Here is a 20,811-nt window from a genome sequence, read left to right as displayed (position 1 = left end):
AGTGCTCCTCCAATCCCCTCTGGTCTGCCCTCTGAGCCACGGGTACTTACCTGCTGGCAGACCGAATTCAGAGTACCCCCTTTCTCTATAAGAGCTCACATTAAAATTGCTCAACTTTGACCTCTGCACCGGCCGGCCATGTGTTGCTGGTGGTGGGTGTTTGGGGTTGACTTGAACCCCCAACGATGGAATACCTGTAACCCAGAGACAGGAACTGTAAGTTGTGTACTTACCTCTAGCACTGTACTTTATATTCTTCCCACAGGAACTGTTCTGAAAATGCATTGTCCACTTTTAAAATAGATATTCTCTGGTTTCTTAAAAACTGTTTACTTTACTAAAGTGAAACAAAGTTACTTTGATGTCTATGCTAAGTACTTACCTGCAGCAGTAGTTACTTGTGAAGTGAGTCTTGTGGTTCTAGTAATAAAGTAATACAAATATATTTTTCTATATAAAATCCTTTTGGTCTGGAGTTACGTCACTGAGTGTGTGTTTCTCTTATTGTCTGTGTGTGTACAACACATGCATAACACTATCCTCTAAGCCTAACTGCTCGACCACACTACCACAAATAGAGCATTAGTATTATCTATTATTGTGTCTTTCAAGCCTCTTGGGGAACCCCTGGACTCTTTGCACACTGTATTTCATTTTGATATAGTATATACGGAGCCATATTTCTACAGTAACCTCCATGCAAACCTCCACTTTTGGCGGGAACAATGGCAGGAAACTCAAAGGGTAGGAGGAGTGGCCGTGCCTGGCATGCACACCCCTAAGGTGTTGCCTGCGAAGTGGGCATTCCATTTCATTCTCCTCCATCTTGGATGAAGGAAAATAGCCAATCAGGGATAGGAAAGTGACCTTTCCCACAGGAAGTGGTCATTTTAGTCGGTGGAGCTACCCAAAGGCTACACCCATTGGTCAGTACCAGGTTTCCCCTAAACACCCACAAAATACAGTATTCAGTGGCACCCCTAGACATGGAAATCAGATGCGACGGACAAAAGAAGACCAGCACAAAGAAGATCCAATGCACAAGAACTGTGGACCTGCTTCACCCAAGAAAAGGTGCCAAACCCTGTGTGCTGCACCCAGGTAATGAAAATTGCAGCTGAGGGGCTGCTGGACAACTGGAGAACTCCACAAGACCCCGAGGACCTCCAGCTTCTCAAATCGCCCAAGAACTCCCTTTAGAGTGCAAGTACCACTCTACAACTGAAAGAAACCAGCAAGCCAGTGAGGGTCACTTCACTGACGTGCTGCTAACTCCCGAACCAGATGCCGCAGCAGGACCAAACTTCATCCCGACAACCAGCGAGGACAAACCCTGCCAGTGTACCAAGTTTGGTGGTACTGCGATCCCTAGCGGCCAAACCGTGCCAGTACCCTGGGTATTCGCCAGCTAACGTCAGACACAGGGCAAAACAGCCCGCCTCGGGCTGCAACCAGTCCAGGAGGATGCCCCAGTTGTGGGACTTCAGAAACACACCGGACCTCAAGCCATAGTGCCCCCGTTGTCCTGCAAACAACCCTTGGACCAACTTATCTCCTGCTCCAGCGGGCACCCTTGCGCACAGCCCCTGACTCACTGATTCGCTCTGCAACCGGCCATCCTATGCCCTGTGCCAAAGAACCTGCTATGTGCCCTCAGGGTCCCCCAGACCTGGCAACCAAGAGACTCCAAGGGGACCCCAAAGATACAACTTTAAACTTACCTGTGCAGTGTGTTTCCAGGTAGTCCCCCACAGTGGCCTTGCACCAGCGATAGAGACCTTCTCCCACTGCTCCCGCTGGAACCAGGAGCCACCCGAACTTCTCCAGCTGGCACAGTGTGCCCATTGACAACCTTGACCAACCTTGAAAAGAAGAACTTGGTAAACCAACTGTACGATTTTATGTGCATTTTTAAAGCTGATCCACCATTGATTCCTATGGTGAGTAAATGCACACAAAAAACTTTTATTTTTATTAAAGTTAAAAAAAATCATATCTCAAAGTACTTAACCAATTTTGATAATCTTGGTTTTAAAAATTACACACAAATTTGTAGTATTTTTATAAATTGGGCTTGAGTTATTCCTGTGAGTTGCAAGATTGATGCCGTGATTACAACAAATGCTTTGCACTTCTCCAAGATTGGCCTAACTGCTTGACCAAGCTGCCTCAAAATTAGAGAATTAGGTGATCTAGCTTTTACCTCTGTTAACCAACATGTGGTTGCCTGGACCCCCTGCACAGTGTGCCTAGCTTTGCACACTACATAGAGGGACAGCCTCCTACACACACAGATGCCTGTGTTGGATTTTCCAGTGCCTGCACCCTTAGATGTGCCCCTTGAAGACCTACCAGCTACTAGTATGTTGACTGATTAGTCCTGACCAGTTCAGCCACCTAAGACATGTTTCTGGTCCCCCAAGGTGAGAGCCAGCGCTGTCGAAGGCCAGAGGCGAAAGCCTGCATTGGGCAGGTGTGTTAGCACCTACCAAGGAAGGATGGGCATTCCAAGGTGGGAAGCTTCAAAGGCCTAGCCGTCTTTACAATGCAATCCAGGTCTCTCCAGATGGCAGAAATGACCGAACCCCACGTCCTGACCCCACTTTTTGCAGCAGAACAGCTGGGAAAATTAGTCAGATTAGGAGTTGTGCCCACTCTGTCAGTCCCACCACTAATGTGGACACCACTTTTAAAATTCCTCCATCTTTATTTGCAAGGAATTAGGCCACTAGGATTAGGGTATCCAATCCCCCCCCCCCCTTCCCAGTAGAAGTGGTCATAGAAAGGGTTTAGTCACCCTAAATATGGTCAGCTCATTTTCTACCTCTTGGCACTCCCTGAAACACCCTTTAATGGAGTATTTAGGTGGCACTCTAGAACCCTAAAACTCCTGTCCTACGAAGAAAAGGACAAAGAAGAGACGCATCTGCTGAAGAGAAGAATCAGCAGACGCCCTGGATCCAATCCCAGCAGCCTGTCTGCTCTCCTATCAGACTCTGCACCAAAAGACCCCTCGTCCTGCAGCTGAACCTCCAGAAACCTGGGAGGACTGCCTGCCTTAAAAAAAGACTCTAGTCCCCTTTGATCAGCGTACCTGCTCTTCAACCAACTCTAAAGAAAGGTCTCTCCAGCCTACGGACCACAAAAACCGACTCCTGAAGTTAGCACTGCACCCGCCATCACCAACCCAAGTGGGAATGGACCTCTGGTGCCAGCAAGGTCCCCAAGCTGTCCAAAGTCCGGTTCTATCATGGTTTCACCCTTCCTGGACTCCCTGAAGTCACCTGCAACCTCTGCACATAGGCCTCCCTCTTTCCTGCAACAACTACAGTGAGAAAATCTGACACCTAAAGCAACCACAGAACCCGTTGCCTCCGGCTGGAGTTGAAGTGGACCCATGGTGCCAACAATGTCCCCCATCTCCCCTTAGCTCAAGTCCACTGTGGTTTCATCCCTCCTGGACTCCCCAACAATGCCTGCAGCCTCTGATCACAGGGCTTTCCAACCACGAGTGCTCCAGGACAAGGAAACCCAACACCAAAGGACACCCCAGGATCTGTCGCCCCTGGGCTTTGGAGAAGAGGACCAAGGACAGCCCACATTTGCAACTTACTTGTTGGTTACCCCCCAACTGGCCCCCCCCAGCTGGAACCTGCAGCTTAAATCCACAGAGACCAATCCCCATTGAAATACATTGGGCACCTGACGCGTACTGCACCTCTGCACCTGGCCGACCTAGTGCTGCCCGGATTGACCTGTTGGAGTGGTTCTGACCCTTGCCCAGTACTCACCTTAAGTCTACAAGATTGGTTCCATGAGCCATCAATAAGTTCTTGTTTGCTGACTACGTTTTCCTCCCATAGGTACGTTGAAGAACTCTGAAATTGCACTATCAATTTTTTAAACTAAAAAGTACTTATGCTTGAAAACATACTTACCTTATAATGAAGGTCTTGGGTTTAAAGTATATATAAAAAGAAGTGTAATTTTTCCAAATTGGTCTAGGATTTATTCTTTGAGTGTGTCTGATAGCCTAACTGCTCGCTCACATTACCACAATATAAAGCATTATTCTCATCTACCTTTGCCTCTGCACACCAATTGGGGATCCACTGGACTCTCTGCACAGTGTACTTCTTTTTAGTGCACTGTATCGAAAGCCAGCTTCCTACAGAGTCTCAATCCCATCCTGACTTTTTTACTCTGAGGTATCCAGCAATGGAACTGATTACTCAGCTGGTCCCCCCATGTCTAGAATTTGTGGGGCTAACATCTAATAGAGACTTCTAGCTGCAGATTCCTTATCTTTGAATTTCCCCAGTTGTCAGACTGGATCCAGAAACTTTTGCTTGAGCAATACCCCTGTGGGCGCAGTCCGGTCGCTCCATTCGGATCCACGTGGCATCGTCGGCGGCGTTGGAGCTGAATGTGACTTAGCGATCACCTATATAGAAGGCACTCCGGCATGTGGACATCAGTTCTTTTCTTTCTGCGCCAGTTAACACAGATCCAGAGAGAACTACCTGGCAGCTGTTTGTTGACATTTTTTTTTCGACGTTTTGTTGAGGATTTTTTGTGACATGGATGGAGATGACTTCTCAAAAGGTAAGGTTTAAGGCGTGTGGTTATGGACCCTCAGCTAATCTGCCTATGGGGTCTCCAGCGTGACCGTGACTCAGTCGTGCTCGGACTGCCAGGGCATGTTGCCGAAAGCTATGAGGGTGCGGTCTCTAAACTGCTTGCAGCCCGGCAGTCGACGGGGTCGGGGGCAACTCATGGAGGTCATGATCCTAGTTGAGGAGAAGGTCGTGGGACCGCTGCAAGAGCCCCTATTCCTCTTCTTTTCACTTGAGGTCCTCAAGACACTTGGGGAAGCGGCACAAGAAGTCTAACTGGACTTCAACTTCTCACCTGTCATCTGACGCGATGAGTCATGAACACTGGCGCTCCAGGCACAGTTGAGCGGAATCGATGGTAGGTCTGACTCCGTGCCGCCCTCCATTTCCGGGCGCCGGAACGACCCCTGCACAAGTAAGAGAGTTCTATGAGCGGCCCGACCCCTCTGGAACACCTTCAGGTTCCACAGGGTCAGAGGGCCCATCAGGTTCTGCATCTGTGGCTTAGGTCTCTGCTCCATTGGAGTCTCACAGATCCGATTCCGGACCAGCACCCATTGTATCCAGGTGACCTTCTCCAGCGCCCTTCACAATGCTGATGCTCCAAGTACCGCCCCATTCTGATTCTGGATGAACAGGAGTGGAACGGCATCTACTCAGATGCCAACAACGCCCACAGGTGCCAGATAGTTGCCTGAGCCTTATTTTCAGTAGCCAGGCATGGAAGAAGAATTGGAGGGGACACTGGACCAATACCAGTTAGAAAGATCTATGGACTGGTATGAGGAACTCAAAGGTCAGTGGACTGGAAACCTCTCCAGGTATTGGTTTACTCTCTCCCCCCACTGTGGCTATGGAGGAGGGAGCTTCCTATACAATGGTGGTGTGTAGGGCAGCAGAGGTCCTTGACCTTGCACTGCCCTCAGTGTCTGTCTAATCTGGTCTGTCTATATGGTGCACTAAAAAGAAGTACTCAGTGCAAAGTCCATTGAATCCCCAGTTGGTTTGCAAAGGCACAAGTAGATAAGACTAATGCTCTATTTTGTGGTAGTGTGGGCGAGCAGTTAGGCGTATCAGAGGGTACTGCTAAGCATTTATTGAAGTCACGGAGGCAATAAATGAGACACACACTCAAAGAATAAATCTGATGAGACCAATTTAGAAAAATAAGACTTCTTTTTATATATGTTTTAAAACCAAGAACTTAGTAATCAGGTAAGTATGTTTTCAAGCATAAATATTCAGATTCAAAAATCGACACAGTGCAGTTCTTAGATTTCTTCTGTGTTAATCTATGGAGGAAAACAATGCTCAGCAAACACACGGTTAACAACTTAAATGGCTAATCTCAGAAGCCAGAGGTAAGTACTTGGCACTGATCAGTACCACACCAGCAGGTCACACCGGGCGGCTCTGGGGCAGCCAGCTGCAGGGGTGCAGAAAGTCGTCGGGTGCCCTTTGGTTTTCTATGGGAGTTGGTCCTTGTGACAAACAGGCTGCAGGCTCTGGCTAGGAAGCCGGTTGGGGACAAAAAACAGGCAGGTTGTAGACATGGGGTGCTCGGGGACCTTTGATCTTTTTGTCCAGGTCCCAGGGGTGAAGGATGCCGGGGTTTCTTTAGGCGTCTGTTTGGGGAAGGGGGAGAGATCTGCCTTTGACCCAGTTAAGGTTTGTTAACAACCACTGCAGATCTCACTTAGTTCCCTCCAAGATCTGGAACCTGTTGAAGAGATTCCCTTGATGCCGCATCCACTAGAACTTCAGATCCCACTGCAGAGCCCGCATATGTCATCGGGCATGTGTTAACAGCAGGATGCAGGAGGCCATGAGGCACAGCAGCCTCAAAGTCGTTCTCACTGAAATACAGGACAGAGACTGAAACCTTGTTATTATAACGTGAGTATCTTGAACACACCACACAGGAGGATAAGCTTGAAACTGCACATTGCCCAGAGCACCTCCAGTAAAGGGGAGTGTTTTAGAGGGAGTCATGTTTATAGTGAACCCCAGCGAAAGCAGAAGGTCTGCTGTAGTGTGGAAGTGGGAGATGACATCCTGGGGCGAGCCTGCCTTCACCAGCCAGTCGTCGAAATAGGGAAGTCTGAAACTCCTGATTTGCGCAGATGAGCTGCAACCACCGCCATCACCTTGGTGAACACCTGAGGGGCGATGGTAAGGCCAAAGGGGAGCATGATGAACTTAACATCCTCGTGACCTACAGTGAGCCTCAAGTAACATCTCTGGGCATGCAGGACATAAATGTGGAAGTAAGCGTCCTGGAAACCCAACGCTACTGCAGAAGGCTAGCTCAGTTATGGTGTACACTTATGGTGTGGCACCCTATACTGAGTGTAGGTAACCCCTTAATGATAGTGTTTAGGTGTCCAGATAGCAAAAGCTCTCTAGGGGTAGTTGTGGTGAGCAGCTAAAGCTTATCTAGGAGTATAAAGCACTTGCAAAACCACCTTAGTCAGTCAGTAACTGTTACGCAAGAAAGAGCCACACCAGGTGTTGAAAAAAGAAAGTATTCTTTATTACAACACCAAGGCTATACTAACATTAGTTTATCTCCGCTAGGAGATATCAACCCAGAAAATGTACACTTCCCAACAAGCAGGAAAAGCATAGAAATACATAGGACCCTATTGAGGGAGGTGGGGGGTGCAAACCATATACTAAGAAAGTGGTATAACACTGGAGGTGCCTAACCAAGGCAACTGGGTTCAAATCCTAGGGGCTGACAGAGAAATTACCAAAGGTAAGTATCAGAAATCCCACAGGCACCCGGGTACAGTGTTGTTGTCGAGCCGGGTGTCCCATAGGCTAACACAGGACCGTCGTGGTTTTTATGGTTCCAGGACCCTTCCCAGTGGACTCAGAGTAAACCAGTTGGCACAAAGCAGGTTGAGTAGTGCCCCCACCTGGGAAACCCAGAAGAGTGGAGTACCTACACCAGGGTACTCCGGTGCATAGGTGTGCAGTGACATCAGAAACCTTCATTGGAGTCAATAAAAGCATTGATTGTCTAGCTGCTCTCGTGACCCGTGGACCAGGTCGGTGAAACCCAAGGGTGGATTCCGGACATGAAGAACCGGAAAAAAGAAGGGGACAGTGTCCAGACCACTTGGAGATGTCAAGGCGGTGCAGGTAGGCAATGTCCACCCTCATGGAGTTGAAGTTCCTGCAGGACAGTGAAGGAAGAAGTACAGAGGCAGAGTCCAGAGGATGTCCCATGTCTGCCTCTGGTTTGCAGGAGGGTTAGTGGGCAGCAGGACCACCAACATGCCTTGGCAAATACAAATAGTTGTTGAAAGGAAGGTTGTAGGTTTTTGGGAACTAGCAAGGTCCTAGTCACACTCCCCTTGAAGGGGAGTCGGGACAGGCATTCAGCAGGAAGGAGAGCCAGCCAGTGTCAGAGGCCCCCAAGAGAGATCCACTGGCCACAGGTACAGGGAGTTGCAGGGAGGCCTCAGCAGCACACCAGAACAGGAGTCCCACGTTGCAGAAGCTGCATAGTGGAAGCTGATCTTGGAGTTGCAGCATGCTGGTGGCTGGGGCTTCTTGGAGCTCGAAGATCTCTTGGAATAAGAGCCAAGAAGCCCTTGGAATAGCAACAGTCGCGGTGCACAGTGCCAGTGGCTGCAGCAAGGGTCAACTGTCTCCCAAGTTGGTCAGAAGACAAGTTGGACGCAGATAGGACACAGAACCACCACCTCTGAGTATAGCCTTTTCGTTGTCCGCGGGGACAACAGGATCTACCAGCTGGTCGTTGTCGTCCTGAGGTGCCTGCAGATGCAGGGGAGTGACTCCTTCTCTCCAAGGCAGAGTCCTTCTGACCCTAGAGGATTCACAGCCATGGATGTTGCAGAAATCTTGCAGGAGCTGGAAAACAATTTTGCGGTGGGAGCCCTCCAACTGGATACAGTCTTGTTTCAGTTCCCAAAACAGACCAGCAGCGGTTCCTGAGGCCAGGAGCAGAAGATGTCTTGAAGAGAGTTCCTTGAAGAGTCTTGCTCAATGAATCTGAGGAGCCGCCCTCAGGGGAGCCCTTAAGTAACCCAAAAAGGGTTGATCACTCTCTGTAGTGACCCACCTATCAGAGGTGGTCAAGGATGTCATCTACCTAGCCTAACCAGTCGGATGTTCCCTAGGGCGTCAGCCCACTTTGTTCCAAGATGGCAGAATCATCCGGCCACCTGGTAGGGCTCTGCACCTCCCATAGGGAAGAGGGTGGCGGGGTGGTCACTCCCCTGTCCTTTTTGTGGTTTCCCCCAGAGGGGGAACCAGGGGTTCCTGAGCTGGTGCAAACCAGATTATGCAAGGGGGGCACTAAATAGGCCCTTCAAAGCAGTCTGGTGGTGCTCAGGAATGTAAGGCACTTGAAATACCACAGTAGTCAGGCAGTAACTCACTCAAAGAACCACACAAGTGTTGCAAAAATAAAGGATACTTCATTACAGCACTGCTACTAGAGTAGTATTGTTATATCTCCCTTTGAAGATATCTACGTACAATAGATACACAAAATAACCAACAGAAATAGCATAGAATATACAAACAATATACTAAGAAAGTGTAATGTGAAAAAGTGAACCCATCCAAGGTAAGTGTGGAAGTTAGCTAGGGGCTGGGGTAGATGAAAACACCAGAGGGAAGTATGGTAAGTGCCACCAGGTGAAAGGTAGTTAACCACCCAGTCCTCCCATAGGTTAACACAGAGAGTTGTTGTAAGAAGCTAGCTCTGTATATACTATCTCAAAGTGAAAGATAGCGTGCACAGAGTCCAAGGGTTCCCCTTAGAGGTTGATAGTGGCAATAATCGATACTACTAATGCTCTATTTGTTGTAGTGTGGGCGAGCAGTTAGGCTTATCAGCGGGTAGTTTTAAGCATTTGTTGTGTACACAGGCAATAAATGGGAACGCACACTCAAAGACTTAACTCAAAGCCAATAGGTTTTTATATAGAAACATATTCTATTCTTAATTTATTTTAGAACCACAAGATTCAGAATTCAAGTAAGTACGTAAATTGTAAGGTACTTGGAATAGGTAAATATAGAACTTTGAATCAAAACGGTAATGTACACAGTTTGGCATAAATTGACAATAAGCTATTTTAAAAGTGGACACTGCAAAATTCAACAGTTCCTGGGGGAGGTAAGTAAAGGTTAGTTTGTCAGGTAAGTAAAGCACTTACAAGTTCAGTCTCTGGGGCATAGGCAGCCCACCGTTAGGAGTTCAAGTCAACCCCAAACACCCAGCACCAGCAACACGGGGCTGGTCAGGTGCAGACCTCTGGGTACCTGGTGGCTTGGCCAAGTATGAATCTGTTCCTTGAAGCTGTTGGAGGGTCCAGTTGCCAACAATGTCCACCCCAACCACAGGAAATGGAATTAAAGGGGGTTTTAGGGTGCCACCTGTCTTACCACTGGCTTGACCGGTGACACAGGAACGGCAAAATTCCTTTGTCTCTTCAGACATTTTGGGCCAGTGAAAAGTGTGGGAAAAGTCTTGCTTAGCTCCAAGTGGCCTGCCAGCGAATGTCATGTGCCAAGGTCAACAGGAACTCCCGAAACCTTAGAGGGATAACCAATCTCCTTGTGGCATCAGAATTTGGGATCCCTTGATTCTGAATATAGGAGACTGTTTTCCTGGTACACCTTATGGGTGCCACTGACATACCCTGCTTCTTTTGCTGCAGCTTGCTGCCTTAAGCTCTCCAGTGTGGGGAAACCCTGTTGTTCCCTACTGAGCTAAACCCTGGTTCCCCCCCCCCCTGCATACAAGAGCTCAGCTGTGTCAGCGTGCATCTCTTCTGGTGTAGGTTCCACCCAAGGAGTGGATTCCTCTGACTCAGGAGTTGAATCCTCACTGGATGCTGGAGCAGGGGTACTTTCTTACACTTCCTGCTCTTGGGTCTAGGAAGCTCTTGGACCACAGTTCCAGGCTCCAGGGATCCTTCCTCTTTTTGCTTTTTAGCCTGTGCTCCTGTGAGGGCAAATATATGCCCTGAGATGCCCAGCATTGCTCTTAGACTGACTACTGTTAGTAGTCCCATCACTACTGCTATTGCTAGGGGCACTAGGAATAGAAGTGGTGTTAGTAGTGGTGCAATGCTTGGTGCTTTTCTTAGGGCAGGAGCTGTCCCCTGCCCTATGGCCTTTGTTTCTGCAAACACAGCACCAAGGCTTTTTGAAGTTGAAAGATGAAGAAGAGGATTTGTTTCCACCACCAGAGGAGTTTTGTGGGCCTGATAAATACTCTTTAGTTTTATCTGTGTCCCACACTCTTGTCTCAAGACTTACCTGCTTCCTTCTTTTTATGGTCACCCCCTGTGTGAGCTTTCCTATCCACCCTGGTGCAGACCCACTTGTCTTCCTTCTTTCCCAATTCTTGGGGAGAGGTCAGATCATTGTCCACTAGGTACTGATGCAGCTGATCAGGTACAAAGTTATTTAAAATGTGCTCTCTTAGAATGCCGTTAGGCAAGCCCTGGTAGTCAGTAACTTGGCTCCCATGGAACCAGCCTTCCAGAGCTTTCACAGAGCAGTCCACAAAATCAACCCAATCTTGGGAGGACTCCTTCCTGGGCTCTCTGAACTGATCCCATACTGTTCAGTATTCAGACCAAACCCATCTAACAGTGCTGATTTCAAAACTGTGTAATGTTCCGCATCCTCTTCTCGGACAGTGAGGAGTCTGTCTCTTCCTTTGTCAGAGAAGGAGAGCCACAGTATAGCTGGCCACTGCCTTTGGGGGAGTGCCTTCTGTTCCTTACAGGCCTTCTCCAAAGCAGCGAACCACTTATAAATTTTATCACCCACCTTTTAAGGTGGGGCTACCTTGTTCATGTTCCTAGAGTCAAAAGAGTCCTCCCTGACCCTAGTGTCCCTGTAACTGCTGCCACCATGGGGCACTAATCCTAAACCCTGCTTATTTGTTTCCTATCCAGGGCAAGCTGTTGCTGCTGCAGTCTCAGCTAAGCCTCCTACAATTTCAGTTGTCTCAATTCCCTATCTATGGAGTCTTCTCCGGAATGGGAACAGTGGGTCCCCTCAGATAATGAGGTTGAGTGAGAGTTAGCAGAGGAGGAACTATTCCCCCTACAGGGGACCCTTGGAACAAGGCCTCTAGGAGTAATGTTGGTTCTACTAGTGTGATCCCTCTTCTCACTAACTACTAGGCTTCTGGCAGGGCTGTGGTATTCCCCAATGTGTGCCTGATCTATCCTATCTAGGATTGGTGGATCAGACTCTGCTTCCCTTCCTCCTCAGCAGTGTCCTGATCAGCCTGGAGGACCAAGCCCCGAAGCAGACTCTTGTTGAGATTTCTCCCTGTCATCAGTTTTCTCTCAGCACACATCTCCCTTAACTCTTGGAAAGTTAAAGCCTCATATTGAGAGATCTGATAGAGACTTCTAGCTGCATATTCCTTACCTTTTAATTTCCTGGCATCAGCTTGGAATCACATTTTTTTTTGCTGAGCAGTACCCTGCATGCCCCGTCAGGCGGCGTCGTTCGGACCCGTGTGGCATCGTCAGCGCCATCTGTGACGACATGGTTGTCTATAAAGGCACCATCCCACGCGCTTACGTCAGTTCTTTTCCTTCCGCGCCAGTTAAGCGCAGGTCTGGATTTGAGCTACCCTCTGCCTTTTTTTGGCAGACCTTTTTCAACCTTTTTGTTGAATTTATTCAATGTCTCTGCGAGAATGACATCAAGGAAGACGAGGTTCAAGCCGTGTTGTACATGCCATCGCACCATGTCGGTGACGGACCCTCACCAGGTATGTCTCTGGTGCCTCGACAGAGACCACGTGTTCCGACTGCCATGTGGCTCCTAAGGCTTTGAGAGAGTGGTCTCTGAAGCTTATGGCAGCCCGGTAATCGATGTCGGTTGGCGCGACTCCTAGGAGGTAACGGTCCCGATCGAGGAGCAGGTCGCAAGATTGCTCCAGGAGCCCCAAGTCCTCTCCTTCGCACTCGAGGTCCTCCGGGCGCTCGGGGAAGAGGCACAAAAAGATGTAGTCCTTTGACTTTGTCACGCCCGTCGTCCGACTAGGCTTCATGGGATCGTTGATGTTCTAGGCACTGTTCCGGGAGAACCAATGCTAGGGTCGACTTTGAGCCCCCGCCCCCCTTTCCTCTAGCCGGAGCGACCCCTGCTCAGCTCAGAGTTTTACTTTGCCATACGCATTGTATTTGAGCGGACTGCCCCCGCTGGCGTGCCTTTGGGCCCCACGGGGTCAGCAGGGGCCCCCTCGGATTCGACGTCGGCTGCTTTGGCCTTGGCCCCTTTTGACTCAGCAGGGCCCAAAGGTGTTTCAGCGGAGTCAGACTACCCAACGATGAGGCGTGTGGCCTCCAAATTCTCTCAGTTGGACAGAGGTAACACTGCCTCCCAGAAACTCAGGGAGAGTCGGAGCCGACCCTGAAATAGGCTCCGAGGATTGAGGCCTAGAACCGTGATGCTCCTTTTACATTTACCTGTCGACCGACGGATTGAGTGAAGTCAAAAAACGCTTGTTCTTCTACAACTTCTTCTTGTTTCTCGAATTACCTGAGTGTTCTGAGGATAGGACTTGAAGTGGGACAACTATGAACAGGGACTCTGCGACCATTCTCAGGACCTTCCTCTAGACCATGGGTACTCACAAACTTTTTCTCGGGGGCCAAAATTGCAGTATGGTTTGCGGCCGAGGGCCGCACTGAAGTGACAGCGGGGGGCGGGGCTTAGAGGGGGCGGGGCTTAGAGGGGGAACAACCACCCCACCCCCTTTTTCAAAACAATGCCCCTACCCCAGTAACACACACAGCGCGCACACATACAGCGCCATCTGCTCTCACCCCTATCCCAGTAACACACACTGCGCCATCTGCACACAGCGCCGTCTGCTCTCACCCCACCCCAGTAACACACACACACAGCGCACACACACAGCGCCATCTGCTCTCACCCCTACCCCAGTAACACACACAGCGCGCACACACACAGCGCCATCTGCTCCCACCCCTACCCCAGTAACACACACAGCGCCATCTGCTCTCACCCCTACCCCAGTAACACACACTGCGCCATCTGCACACAGCGCCATCTGCTCTCACCCCAACCCAGTAACACACACACAGCGCACACACACAGCGCCATCTGCTCTCACCCCACCCCAGTAACACACACACACAGCGCCATCTGCTCTCACCCCTACCCCAGTAACACACACAGCGCGCACACACACAGCGCCATCTGCTCTCACCCCTACCCCAGTAACACACACAGCGCGCACACATACAGCGCCATCTGCTCTCACCCCTACCCCAGTAACACACACAGCGCGCACACACACAGCGCCATCTGCTCTCACCCCTACCCCAGTAACACACACACACAGCGCACACACACAGCGCAATCTGCTCTCACGCCTACCCCAGTAACACACACTACATTAAAAACAAATAAATAAATAACCAAAGAGCCTTACCTGACTCAAAGCACTGTAAAGATGCCACAAATGTGGAACAGCAGGCAGGCAGGCGGGCAGCAGACGTGGATCCGGTGACAGGAAGCAGACGACCAAAGCCCCATAAAAGTTAGCTGCAAGCGCTGACTTTTATGGGGCTTTGGCTTCCAGGATCGTCAGGGCAACGCCATAAACAATGGCCGCCGTATGTAAACATAGATGAGGGCCGCGGGAGCATGCTCCCGCGGCCCTCTTCTATGTTTACATACTGCTGCCATTATGATATGGCGTTTGGTGTGCGTCTCTCGGGCCGCCAAGCTAGGTCCGTGGGGCCGCTGGCGGCCCGCGGGCCGTACTTTGAGTACCGTTGCTCTAGACCGTGGTCAGGAGCAGTGTAGAGCCGAGCGTTTGGCCGCAAGGAGCTTTTGGGACCACTCCCTCAAAGCTTTCGGATTCGTGGCCTGGCACTCGGAGCAAGATTTTGGGTGGTGGTTGCTCTCCAGGCACCACAGGCACATGAGGTGTGGATCCACCACAGACATCTCCCGATGGCAGGATCCACAGGGCTCTTCATGGCATTTACTGGTTCTTCCGTAACCCCTCTACCCATGCGCCACCATTCTCCTAAACCCTTCTAACTCATGTGTTTTTAAGGTTTCCGCAACTGCAACTTGTTACCACACCAATATGATCATCCACCATCTTGGAGAATAAAACAAAAAGAGAAAAATAGCTGTTGGAGTGTTGTGACACAAATGCACTAAAGTATGCAATCATGCTGGGGCCATGATGCATATGTGTGTGAACTCCCGTACATACATAATTGGGCTTGGGCTTGCTTCTTACTTTAATATTTCTTTTGTGGTTAGTGAACTCCAGCAGCAGAAAATTGTGACCTCTTGGCTTTGCCAATGCTTGTTTACTTCTATTTTACTTTTTTTTTAAACACCTCATTACTGCAGTCAAAATCTCCTGGGCCTCTCAGGCTTACCTATGTTTGAGATCACCACAAATTCATTAAAAAAAAAAAAAAAAAAAAGTACTTTAGGGTTCCTGCAGGAATATATTGTAGAAAGTAAGAGTTGAATGCTTGTGCAGCACCATTCATACCATGTACAAATATTGTCATCTTATGTGATTGCGACCTGAATAAGATGATTGCAGCCTCAGACTTGAGGATGTTCTAACAGTTGCAAATCTTAAGTAAGAGTCATAGGTATATTACATATTTTTGAATTTGCAAACCTTTTTATTGCCATGCGGCTATTACTTATTTTAAATGTAAGTTGGATGCTACCTGACCCTTAAATCGACAACCCTGTTAGCAGCGAGTCCCTATTTTACATCCAACATAATCTAGGAAAATACGCTTATTCTTCAGAAAGTTACAATATGATACCTTTCTATTTTTCAATTTTCAGCAACAAGGCCAGTTCAGAAAGAAATTGTTTGAATCTTCCCATTCTTTGCGCTCCATGATGTTTGGGCAGGATCGTTACAGGCGCCGATACTGGGTTCTCCCGCAATGTGGAGGAATCTTTGTGGAAGGCATGGAAAGTGGTGAAGGTAAGAATTAACGCTTCTAAAATGTGCCTTAGTAAAAGTTGTGGAGATATTTGCCCAGGATGGCCATTTATAACTGTGATGAAGAAGTGGGTATGCCACCAAACCTGCATAGGAGCTGGAGGGTAATGCCATTACTAAAACTAAAACTAAAACTTCTTAGTTTCTGGTGGTGGTGGCTCGCCACATGGGCTTTGTGCCCCTTGAAGAAGAAAAGTGCAGTAGCAATCTCTATAGTGCCCAGCTGTAGGAAGCTGGCTGTATAGTGCATTAAAATGAGGTGCACAGTGCAGAGAGTCCAGTGGATCCCAAAATGGTATTGTAGTGGCAAACGTAGATAGGACTAATGCTGTATTTGTGGTTGTGTGGGCGAGCAGTTAAGCTTATCAGAGGGTAGTGCTAAGCATTTTTTGTACTCTCAAAGGCAATAAATGAGAAACACACTCAAAGAATAAATCCAAGACCAGTTTTGAAAAATAATTATTCTTTTTATATATTTTTGAAACCCAAGAGCTTCGTAATCAGGTAAGTAGATTTACAAGCATAAATACTTTGCGGTTTCAAAAATCAACACTTAGTGTAATTTTTCAGTTCAGCAATATTAACTCATAGGAGAGAAACAAAAATGCAGATATGCAGGTAAGCACACAACTTACATATCCAGTCTTTGGGCTTTTAGGTCAACAGCGGGCAACGTTCAAATCAGTACCAAGATTGCACCGGCACAGGGGCGACCAGGTGTAGAGGTCAAATTCGGAGTCAGGTGCCCAATATAGGAAACTGGCCCCTTGTTGCAGTTCTCCCATTCCTCTTAGCGATGCACCCTGTATTTTAACCAACTCTTTAGTACAAGGCTGAGCAGTCTGTGCCAGCTTGCCACTAAAAGACAGGTTTCTGACCTCAGGGGGTGAGAGCCTTTGTGAGGCCAGAAACAAAGCTTGCTATGGGTGGTGGTGCTTCACACCTCCCCTTGCAGGAACCGTAACACTTGGCGATGTGCCTCAAAGGTTCAGCCATCCTGTTACAGTGCCTCCGGGCACTCCAGCTACTGAAGATGCCCACCCCCCGGACAAAGCCCCACTTTTGGTGGCAAGTCTGGCTGTAGAATTAGGTAGAACAGGGAGGAGTGACCATTCCAGCTAGAACCACCCCTGAGGTGTCCAGAGCTCAAGTGACCCCCTCTCTTCCCCCGCAGAATCCTTCATCTTAATTTGGAGGAGCGGGAACAATAGGGTTAGAAGTGTGCTCCCCTCCCCATTGGCTACTGCCCTCTGACCCCTGTAACACTCCTAAATCTATGATTTAAGGGCTCCCTTTAACCTAGCTCACCAGATTTCTAGCGACCTCAAGACAAGAAGACAGAAGAAGGACTGCTAAGCTGAACGCCCAGCAGTGAATACTCTAGACGACAACTGATTTGGCCCCAGCCCTAACGGCCTGTCTGCAGCTTCAGGGGCTCTGCTATCAAAAGGCGACGCATCTAGTAGCATCAGTGACCTCTCCAAAGCCCCAGAGTACTGCCTGTCCACCGGCAGACCAAGAGCTTCCGAGGGCAGTGGCCCTGTCCATAAAAAACCCTCCAAAAGGACTCCATAACTGCCCCGGATCCACGAGTCCTGCCCATCCTGCACCAGACCCCCGCGGCCCGTGTCCAGGTTGCCCACTGATCCAGAGTAGATCCCCTGGCAATTCTGACCTTGTGTCCACCCTAGATTGACCTCTTGTGGCCAACACGACGACGCCTGTAGCCTAAATCCAGAGGACCTCCCCTGACCGCGAGAGAACCGGATGAAGATTCCTGACATCTAAAGGTACCCCTGCACCCGCAGCCTCCTGACCTTGGGTAAACCGACCACCAGTCCAGCAACGTTTAGCAGGTGGCCCTCCTCCTTGTCCAGTCTGTGGTTTCCCAGAACCGACCCCCTGGACCCAGCCCACAGCATTTTTGTGACCCCCACGGGTCCCTCTATTGAAAAGCATTGGGAGCCTGACACTGTGTTTGCACCCTGCAGCCGGCCGCCCATGTGCCACGGGGTGTGTGTTTGGTGCTAACCTGTGGCCCCACCTCATGCTCACCTAAAACCACCAAGTCTGCCCTCCAAAGTCACAGGTAGTTAGCCGATAGCATATCTGTTTGAGTGCCCCCAGTCTCCATCGGATCCCATTCTCAGACTAACTTCAGCTTTGACATCTGTACCCAACCCCGTGTTGCTGGTGGTGTAAGTTTGGGGTCATCTTGAACCCCGACCAGCGGACATCCTAACCCCCGGAGACTGAAACTGTACGTCGAGTACTTACCACAAAACTACGTTGAGTACTTCCCTCAAAACTACACTTAAACTTTTTCCCCCAGGACTAATCTGAAAATTTTACTGTGTCAACTTTTAAAAGTGAAAAGTGTTACTTGCCTGTAAGCCGTTTTCTTTGCCAGATGTAAACAAATATGTTCGATACTTCCTTCCAAATTTACTTATTTGCAACAAGATGCTTTTGGTTCTACAAATAAAGTAACAAAATATATTTTTCCAATATCAATACATTGGCCTGGAGTTGGTCATTGAGTGTGTGCCTCATGTATTGACTGTGCACAACAAACGCTTTGTACTACCCTCTGATAAGGCTAACTGCTCGACCACACTACCACAAACGAGAGCATTAGTATTATCTACTTTAGCCTCTGTTAAGCCTCTGGGCAACCCCTTGACTCTGTGCACACTATATCTCATTTTGATATATTATATACAGAGCCACCTTCCTACATTGGTGAATCAGCGGTGGGCTCTAGGACTTTGAATTTGCTGGACTACTCAGCCAATATCCGATCACACGACTAAGTTCCAAAATTGCCTTTAGATTCAATTGCTTTTTTAATTTACAATTTTTGTAATTGTTTTAAAAGTCCTGCTAGGGCATTATTTAAGCCCTATTAGCATTTCTTTTTCAGATTTAAAAGTTACGAGAGTTAGGGGTAACTAGCTAGAAGTCGTTTTTAGTTCCTAAAAGTAATCCCCAACTTTAGTAACAAAATGAGTAGCTCAGGGGACATGGTGGTGGAACTCATCCTCACCCCCTAACTCCATCTTCAGATAAAGGAGCTACGGTCCCTCTGTGGCTTAAGAAAAATTAAAACTGGTTCCAATCCTACCAAGATTCAGCTCCAGGAGCTCTTGGCAGAATATGCAAAGGAACATCCTACTGAGGAGGGGAAGATGTTAGGGATCAGGAGGATGAACTCCCCCCTCCAAAACTAGGGAAGACAGGGCCCCAAGGTCCCTGTCTCCAATGATATTGCTCACGGGATCTAGATCTCCCAAAGAGGAGTCCAGCTCCTCTGGGAACATTGAGGGCAGCCTCATTGAAGAGGGCCTTCTTTTAGCATGGTTAGCTTTGGAGAGACCGCCCCTGGCTATAGAAAGGGAGAGAGCAGAAATGGGCTTAGCCCCCTTCAATGGTGGCAGCATTACAACAGCTCGGGACAGAGAGCACTCTGATACCCCTAAAATCGCCAAAGTGATTGTCTTTAAGTTTGAGGAATGTGACAACACCACCAAGTGGTTCACAGCCTTTGAGAGGGCTTGTGGGGACAAGGAGTTGAAAAGGTCTCATTGGGGAGCTCTCCTTTGGAAGCTATTTATTGGTAAGTGTAGGGATAGGCTCTTCACACTCACTGGTGCAGATGCTGAATCCTATGACCACATGAAGGCTATCCTGATGGAGGGCTTTAGACTCACCAGTGAGGATTATAGAATTAGGTTCAGGGAGGCTCACAAAACCTCGCGTCATTCCTGAGTTGATTTTATAGTCTACTCAGGGAAAACACTAGATGGTTGGATCACTGGCAGTGGAGTGCATGACTATAATGGGCTTTGTAATTTGTTTATGAAAGAACATATTTATGTGACTGCTTCAATGACAAGTTGCATCAATATCTGGTAGACCTAGGTCCAACTTCTCCTCAAGAATTGGGAAAGAAGCAGACCATTGCGTCAATACTCCTGTGACCAAGACTTCCACAGGGGGTGACCTAAAGAAAGAGGTCACAAAGCCTCCCAGGGGAACAGTGGGTGAGGCACCTAAGGACAAAAAAAAGAGTCTTCACCAGGGCCTCAAAAACCTGCACAGGAGGGTGGGCCCGAGCCTTTTCACAGTCTGCAAGTGGGTGCAAGGTTAAGAACATTGATCCCAGGAAGGCCTACTGCCACACCAGGATGGACACCAAACTGGAGACATGGCTTGTCCCAAAAAGAATCCCCCTAGCACTGCTCCAGTTAGTACTGGTGTAGCCAATCACCAGATGGGATCAACAGTTTCCCTAGAGCAAATCAGGGTTCACACTGAAGCTACTTTAGTCTCTGAGTGTGAGATAGATGTGGCCGCACTTGCTGTCTGCCCCCCTAATATGAACAAGTAAGACAGCATCCCTTGATTAATGGGACAGAAGCATTGAGGGATACAGGGGCCAGTGTAACCATGGTGACAAGAAAAACTGGTTTCCCCAGTTCAGCACCTGGCTGGACAAACGTATCCAGTCACCAGTGCTGACAATCTACCTAAGGTCCACCCCAAGGCTTTGGTGACCTTAGAATGGGAGGGGTTACTGGCCCCAAGCAGGTAGTGATCTCTTATGCAATCCAAGTGGAATGTTTGCTAGGGAATGATCTGGAGTCCTCAGCTTGCGCTGAGGTAGAACTCAAGATCCATGCAGCCATGTTGGGAATCCCTGAATTGCTGTGTGTGAAAACTTGAGACAAAGTTGAACACATGGTGAAAAAGAAGTGTTGGAGCCTCGAATAATGGCCCAACCTTCCAAGAGAAAGGGCAAGAAAACCGGGGGACCAGCTGCTTCAGAGCAACAAAATGGAGACTCCTTTTCTCAGGAAGAAGTCGTATCCTCTGAGGGACCTGAGTCCATGGAGCTGGATCCTTATCAGGTAGAGTTCTTGGACCCAGGGGGACCCTCAAGAGACCAGCTGTGCCAGGGACAGAAGACCTGTCCTACGCCTGAGGTAGTAAGCAGCTGCAGAGGAAAAGGGAGATGTCAGTGGCTCCCACAGGGTCTATTGGGAGCAGGGACTCTTATACACTGAGGCCAGAGACTCCAAACCTGGTGCAATCAGGAGAGTGGTAGTGCCACAGCAGTTTAGGGAGTTTCTCCTCACTCTAGCCCATGACATC

The 20,811-nt window shown here is 48.8% G+C and overlaps 1 protein-coding gene across 13 annotated transcripts in view; it reads left to right on the top strand.

Moving 5' to 3' along the window:
* Nucleotides 1-20,811, top strand: part of BAZ2B (bromodomain adjacent to zinc finger domain 2B) — a 1,256,112-nt gene that overhangs the window by 987,621 nt on the left and 247,680 nt on the right. For all 13 annotated transcript variants that reach the window (XM_069224189.1, XM_069224194.1, XM_069224193.1 and 10 more), the window contains one exon: nt 15,495-15,639. In XM_069224189.1, the coding sequence (XP_069080290.1) occupies nt 15,495-15,639 (145 nt within the window). The remainder of the gene's footprint in view (nt 1-15,494; nt 15,640-20,811) is intronic.

This window comes from Pleurodeles waltl, chromosome 3_1, assembly GCF_031143425.1.
Source record: "Pleurodeles waltl isolate 20211129_DDA chromosome 3_1, aPleWal1.hap1.20221129, whole genome shotgun sequence".
Lineage (NCBI taxonomy): Eukaryota > Metazoa > Chordata > Amphibia > Caudata > Salamandridae > Pleurodeles > Pleurodeles waltl.
Note: the sequence above shows the minus strand (reverse complement) of the source record. Positions and strands in the feature narration are given on the sequence as shown.